Source organism: Pongo pygmaeus, chromosome 9 (assembly GCF_028885625.2).
Source record: "Pongo pygmaeus isolate AG05252 chromosome 9, NHGRI_mPonPyg2-v2.0_pri, whole genome shotgun sequence".
NCBI classification, from domain to species: domain Eukaryota; kingdom Metazoa; phylum Chordata; class Mammalia; order Primates; family Hominidae; genus Pongo; species Pongo pygmaeus.
In genome coordinates this window covers 15,601,099-15,608,460 of record NC_072382.2, presented here as the reverse complement: position 1 = coordinate 15,608,460, position 7,362 = coordinate 15,601,099, and the positions used below count along the sequence as shown (strand labels likewise).

General features: G+C 42.8%; 1 protein-coding gene across 2 annotated transcripts in view; it reads right to left on the bottom strand.

The window, feature by feature from the left end:
* Positions 1 to 1,705: 1,705 nt before the first annotated feature.
* PATL1 (PAT1 homolog 1, processing body mRNA decay factor) overlaps positions 1,706 to 7,362 on the bottom strand; it is a 35,300-nt gene continuing 29,643 nt past the window's right edge. For both annotated transcript variants that reach the window (XM_054438205.2, XM_054438206.2), the window contains 3 exons: positions 4,251 to 4,342; positions 4,007 to 4,156; positions 1,706 to 3,376 (listed from right to left, as the gene is read on the bottom strand). In XM_054438205.2, coding sequence (XP_054294180.1) covers positions 3,355 to 3,376; positions 4,007 to 4,156; positions 4,251 to 4,342 — 264 coding nt within the window. In that variant the 3' untranslated portion in view covers positions 1,706 to 3,354. The remainder of the gene's footprint in view (positions 3,377 to 4,006; positions 4,157 to 4,250; positions 4,343 to 7,362) is intronic.

Here is a 7,362-nt window from a genome sequence, read left to right as displayed (position 1 = left end):
TTTTGGTAGAGATAGGTTTTCACCATGTTGCCCAGGGTGGTCTCAAACTCCTGACTTCAGGTGATCCGCCTGCCTCAGCCTCCCAAAGTGCTAGGATTACAGCATGAGCCACTGCACCTGGCCTCACATATGAGTTTTTTTCTTGGCTTTACTACTAGCCAGCTGTGGCACCTCGGGCAAGTCACTGCACTCTCAGAGATTTGGATTCCTCAAATTGTGAGGACTGGACTACATAATCGCTAGGGATTTCTTCACGTCTGACATTTAGAATCTTGTCTTCCGTGAAGGTAGGGGCATCCTTGGGCCAGTCCACTCTAACAAAGCAGGGCTATCTAATAACACCTGCGTTGTTTCATGTTAAGAGGTGTGAATAAATCTTTTACTGGAAGATAATTTTATTTCCTTACAGCAATAATATGCTGTATGAGCCTCCTGCTCTGCTGCCCATTACCTGCGTCACCTCCACAAGCTACTGAACCTCAAGGAACCCATCTCCTCATCAGGAAAAAAAATAAGCTTTATGTAGGCAGGCACCTAATAATGTTAAATTATCTCCTGTCTCTTTATCATTTAAAACTTTGGAGGCTCACTCCTGTAATCCAGCACTTTGGGAGGCCAAGGCAGAAGAATCCCTTGAGCCAGGGGTTTGAGCCCAGCCTGGGCAATGTAGCGAGACCTCATCTCTACTAAAAATCAAAAAAATTAGCTGGGCACGATGGCACCCGCCTGTAGTAGTCCCAGCTACTTGGGAGACTGAGGTGGGAGAACTGCTTGAGCCTGGGAGGTAGAGGCTGCAGTGAGCCATGATTGTGTCACTGCACTGTAACCTGGGTGACAGAGAAACTCGTCTCAAAAAAAGAAGAAAACCTTCAGGCTGAGTGCGGTGATCCACACCTGTACTCCCAGCATTTTGGGGGCCAAGGTGGGAAGATCACTTGAGCCTGGGAGTTCAAGACCAGCCTGGGCAACAAAGGGAGATCCCGACTCTACAAAAAGTATAAAAATTACCCAGGTGTGGTGGTGCACACCTGTAGTCCCAGTTACTCGGAAGGCTGAGGTGGATCGCTTGAGCCTGGGAGATCGAGGCTGCAGTGAGTGGTGATTGTGCTACTGTGCCACTACACTCCAGCCTGAGTGCCAGAGACCCTGTCTTGAAAACAAAACCCCACTTTTTTTTTGCCCCTTTCTATGTGTTTGCTGAATCTTTTATCTTGAGCATTTTAGAGTAAAAATGACACTCAAGTCTGAAATAATAAAAATAAATTTACTATAAAGAATGACCAACCTTTTCCCATCTCCTTTGAAGAGATGAGTTTTGAAATACAATGTGCTCAGAACTAAGTAAATACTATCCATGAAGGCAGCTGAATGCCTCATTGGGCTACATGAGTCTCTTAAAGGGGGACAGATTCCTCAATGCCTAGAGATGGGCAGGATGGAGAAGACAAACTACAGTTTATCTACTACAATTTATAATTTTGTCGTACAGTTAAAATGGGGGGAGGAGAAACTGAAAGCATCTTAGATTTTTAAAGAAAAGTTATTATATAAAAATATTTGTCTTCTTTGCAACAAAATTAAAAAGGTAAAAATATAGGTAATAATATCTTTAATCCCCAACATCAAGAAGTTGACAGTCTATCTAAATATGCTAGAAACATAAAAATCATATTCTGAGGTAACAAAGTAGAAATGCAGGCACTCATTTTTAAGTATACAATTTGTTTTTATTTACAATACCCTATAAAAATGTAAATTTAGAAACTTTTATTTTCATTAATTAGAACCAAACAAAAAAGATAAAGCACAGTAAGGAAGAGATAATAATCAAGTATTCACTTGATTGGTTGTGAAGGGAAGGTAGGAAAGGCGTGTAGTGGAAATGGTCAGTAGATAATGGTAGAGGGAAGCTAGGTAACATCACTGGGGAACAGCTGGTGGAGCCTGGGGTTACAGCATGGGAAGAAATGGAGATGGAGAACAGGACAGCTGGTTTTAACAGAGGATCTTACTGTTGTACAATACATGTATGTGCAAAATGTTTATTCTCTTTAAATACCATAACCTGTCCCTCCCACCCCCCAACTACATTCGAAAAAGTAAGAACAGCAGAAAGATCACGAAGGCCATGTAAAATTAATTCAGATTTAATTTTCTTCAGGGCTGTAATCACTAGGGATCAAAACTCCTTAGTCTGGTTGACTGCTGAATGGGAGAGGAGTAAGTGAGAAAGATCATGGCAGGCTGGCCCTGCAATTATTCAAACCCAGGCCCCTGGCTGCCTGAGAACAGGACTTGGGTGAGATGAAGTAGTAAAGACAGCAGTTCTGCCCATGGCGTGGGGACTAAAAAGCAAAGCAGGCCAAACTTAGCTTCCATGGTTACATTTGGAAGTTTCTATTCATGACACCAAATAAAAGTGGGGAAGAAGGAAGCATGGCTTACTGAAGTAGTCTCAGGAAGACAGGGCAAGTGTGCAAAAAGCCACACTGCCAAAGCAGGCTACTAGTGAGGATCATCCTGGGTGACTTCGAATGCACTTGAGGGGAAAGGCTCAAGCACCCTGTAGTTGTAGCAGGAAAAAGACATAACCATGTGCTGTTTCGATTAAGGTGGACAGAAACTAAGGAAATAAAGGTGGGAAGAAGAAAAAGGACTTCTCAGCCTAGACCTGGGCATAAGCCAATTAAGAGTTCTGATTTTATTAAACGTGCTGCATACTCTTTATTTATGTTAAAACAAGTAGAACCCACCAAATTAATTACAAGATAGAACAGAAACAGATTAAAATACATCAGCTGGTTTGTGTTTAGAAGAGGTAATGAGACAACTAAATATTTTTCAATCTAAAATTCATTCTTTAAGGACCCTCTGAAGACCACATAAATACATGTATGGGGTGTGTGTGTATATCTTGATTTCTACTTAATTGGCTCTTCTATAGTCATATTAATATGGGGCAATGAAAAAACAACTTTAATAGGATGAGGGAAGGAATCCTTTGGCAGGCTACAATCTACTCTGAGGTGGAGTAGTGGAGGGATAAAGGGAGAGATCACACTTGTGTCTCTAGGGCAAAGAAAATGCAAAACAGAACTGAGTAAAAGTAGGACATGCAGAACTGTAACATAGAAGGTAAAGAAACCAGCAGAAGTATCACCCAGCCAAATTTCATAGAGCAGTGGGGAAATATCTGACATTTAGAGAGACAATCCCTGTAAACAGGAATCGATCCCACAAGACTTTGCTTTGGGGAAAAAGCTACCTTCCCTCCCTCATTTAAAACACTCCATTGGTGATGGCAGCAGTGCAGGTGGCAGCCAAAAGGACGTACAGGACACATTTGGAGATCTTTTATCGTATCCCCTGAACTAGCCTAGAGGTACAAAGGAGAGAAAGGAAAATTGTATAAATGAGTTAAAACACAAGGCAATCTTTCATATTACAGTTACATCTTTCTAAGACTTCTCATAACAAAATACCCGAGATATTTCTCTACCCTTAGCATTTGGTCATCTTTTATGAAGGCCCTGTTGTACCCAGTTCAGTGTTTTATATCTAACAGATACACAAATAGTTAATAGAAAGTCAATCTCTTCCACCAAATTCAGTTTTATTCACCCCTCCACCCCAATCATAACTTTATATATTTTTTTTGAGACAGGGTCTTGCTCTGTCACCCAGGCTGGAGTGCAGTGGCATGATCTCAGCTCACTGCAATATCTGTCTCTCTGTTTTAAATGATTTTCATACCTCAACCTACCGAATAGCTGGGATTGCAGGCATGCACCATCGCACTTGGCTAATTTTTGTATTTTTTTAGTAGAGACAGGGTTTCACCATTTTGGTCAGGCTGGTCTGGAACTCCTGGCCTCAAGTGATCCACCCTCCTGGGTGTCCTAAAGTGCTGCGATTACAGGTGTGAGCCACCGTGCCCAGCCTCCCAACTATAACTTCTAAAGTCCCAACTTTAGTGAGATGTGAAACTCTCCTGTTTCAAACTTACTGCAGTTTTGTCTCCAGCAAGTTCAGTTTCTGCCGGTCAACATAGCGAGAAAAGAGGGACACTAGGTTTGTAGGTATAGAGATTGGCTTGGCCAGGGCTGCTTGGGGAATCCGTAGAAGTTCTCGTGTTGCCATGAACATCACCTCCGTCCTGACAGGGAAGACCCATAATAATATTATGAGAAAAAAATTTAAAAGATTACCTCAAAGAACTTAAAATAAGAGAAGAAACAGTCCACACTGACCATTGATTATTTTGCGTTGATTCTGTAGCAGGGTCTGAACTCTGTAGGTCTTCACCACGGCTCAGGAGGATGAGGAGCAGTGACAGGCCAAACTACGAGAAAAGACAGAGGGAATCAAACTCAACACTGCGTCTAAACCTCCTCCACCACTGTTGAAGGGATCCTGGCATCAGATGGGGAACAGCTCTAAATCAAAATAACCTCACTACTGTGCTCTTCTGTAAAACCAGGCAAAGATCAGACAAACATGAGTTGAAAGGCTATGTCTCTCTCCAAGCTTTATTCTGCCATAGCAGTGACCAGGCGCAGCCAACAGAAACGGAAAGTCATGGTGTCCAACATGCCTCTCTGTTCCCCATGCTGAGGTTAAAAGATGGTTTTTCCTTGCCATAGATAATGTAGAATTTGACTTTTCTCCTATTTATGACAACTGAAATAGGCTAAAAAAGAAAGTCAATGAAGACTAATTTTGGTACAGAAATTAAAAATCAGGAAAAAATAAGAAAAAAGCATTACAGTAAGATATTTTGAATTAAGAAACAAGGTGTAAACTGTAGGAAAATATACAAATAAGGACAACTGAAATAAACATGGTATAAAGAGAAACTTTTCATTAAAAAGCACATCTCTGTCTGGAAATACAAAGTCTTAGAGAGAATGTTAATAAAAATCTAAAAAATAAAAACAGAGAAAGGGTAAACAGACGTATACACCGTATCTATAATTAAAATTCAGCAACATGCTTTAGAGTATGAAATATATAAAAATGGTCTGTAATCCCAGCACTCTGGGAGGCCAAGGTGGGTGGATCACCTGAGGTCAGGAGTTTGAGACCAGCCTGACCAAATGATGAAACCCTGTCTCTACTAAAAATAGAAAATTAGCCAGGCATGGTGGCACATGCCTATAATCCCAGCTACTTGGGAGGCTGAGGCAGGAGAATTGCTGGAACCCGGGAGGTGGAGGTTGCAGTGAGCCAAGATCGCACCATTGCACTCCAGCCTGGGTAACACGAGTGAAACTCCGTCTCCAAAAAAAAAAAAAAAAAAAAGTAACATATAAAAATGTGTTTTATTTAGTGGACAGTAAAATCAGGAAATGTAGTCTTTGGGGCATAGGATTAAAATATGGGCCGGGCGCGGTGGCTCATGCATGTAATCCCAGCACTTTGGGAGACCAAGGTGGGTGGATCAAGAGGTCAGGAGATCGAGATCATCCTGGCTAACACAGTGAAACCCCGTCTCTACTAAAAAATACAAAAAATTAGCCAGGCGTGGTGGCGGGCGCCTGTAGTCCCAGCTACTCGGGAGGCTGAGGCAGGAGAATGGCTTGAACCCAGGAGGCGGAGCTTGCAGTGAGCTGCGATCGTGCCACTGCACTCCAGCCTGGGTGACAGAACAAGACTCTGTCTCAAAAGAAAAAAAAAATGAACAGGGGGCTGGGCATGGGCATGGTGGCTCATGCCTGTAGTTCCAGCACTTTGGGAGGTGGAGGCAGGACTGCTTGAGTCCAGGAGTTAGAGACCAGCCAGAGCAACATAGTGAGACCCTGTTTCTGCAAAAAATATAAAAATCAATCGGAGGCTGGGTGTGGTGGCTCACACCTGTAATCCCAGCACTTTGGGAGGCTGAGGCAGGCGGATCACGTGAGGTAAGGAGCTCTGGACCAGCCTGGCCAACATGGTGAAACCCTGTCTCTGCTAAAAACACAAACATTAGCCCAGTATGGTGGCGGGCACCTGTAATCCCAGCTACTTGGGGGGCTGAGGCAGGAGAATTGCTTGAACCTGGGAGGCAGGGGTTGCAGTGAGACAAGATATCACCATTGCACTCCAGCCTGAGTGACAGAGCGAGGCTCTGTCTCAAAAAAAAAAAAAAAAAAGTCAATCGGGCATTGTGGCACATGCTACTCAAGAGGCTGAGGTGGGAGGATCGCTTTGAGTCCAGAAAGTTGAGGCTGCAATGAGCTGTGACTGTGCCACTGCACTGAAGCCGGGGTGACAGAGTGAGATCCTGTCTCAAAAAAGAAAATACAAATAGGGACAAGAAGGTCTAGGTTAAATATATGACTCATAGCTATAAATGGATTATAAAAGGAAGGCTGGCAGTACTTTGGGATTTCATCCCAACTTTCTAGGCTCACTCACTTTTCCACAAAATTTCCCTTCATGGCCGGTTGCAGTAGCTCACACCTGTAATCCCAACACTTTGGGAGGTCGAGGCAGGCTGATAGCTTGAGCTCAGGAGTTTGAGACCAGCCTGGACAACATGGTGAAACCCCACCTCTACAAAAAATACACAAATTAGTTGTGCATGGTGGCATGTGCCTGTAGTCCCATCTACTTGGGAGGCTGAGGTGGGAGGATGGCTTGAGCCCAGGAGGCAGAGGTTGCAGTGAGCAGAGATCTTGCCACTGCACTCTGGCTTGGGTGACAGAGCAGATCCTGATTAAAAAAAAAAACAAAAAAACTCCCTTTTCATGTTATTCTCAGAAAAAAAATACTACTGCCTTTACTAAAATTAAAACTAAGAGACCAAATAACAGAAAGGCACATTCCTGATCACTCCAGAACCCCAGAGGCACTGTCACCTCTTCTGCCTCTGATATACTGCCCTTTAGTGTCATGCTTTGGTAGGTTTTCTGGTGCAAAGGAGCAAGAGGCCTTGAGACCACTTCTTCATCTCTACTGTACATAGAATGGCCCTTAATGAGTAACTACTATGTACCGGGCATTATATCGAACCACTTAAAACTGTTATCTCATTTAAGTACCAGGACAACTCTATGAAGTCTACATCATCACCTCCATCTTATAGACCAGGAAAATGATTCAGCAATGTGATATCATCTGTCCAAGGTCACAAAGCTAGACAGTAGCAGGGAAGGACTAAAAATTCATATTCTTTATTTCATATTATGTTTCCCCTAGGAGTCTCTGAATCTTTAACCTGATGCAAATAAAATATGAAATGGATGATTCTACTATTCATAGTGTTATGACAGAGACTGCTAATTGCCTAATATGCCTTCCTACCCATTATCAGAACTCTTATGTGTCACGACAATGGCATAAACTAGAAGATATTTTCCAGCCTTCCCTGCACTTAGGTGT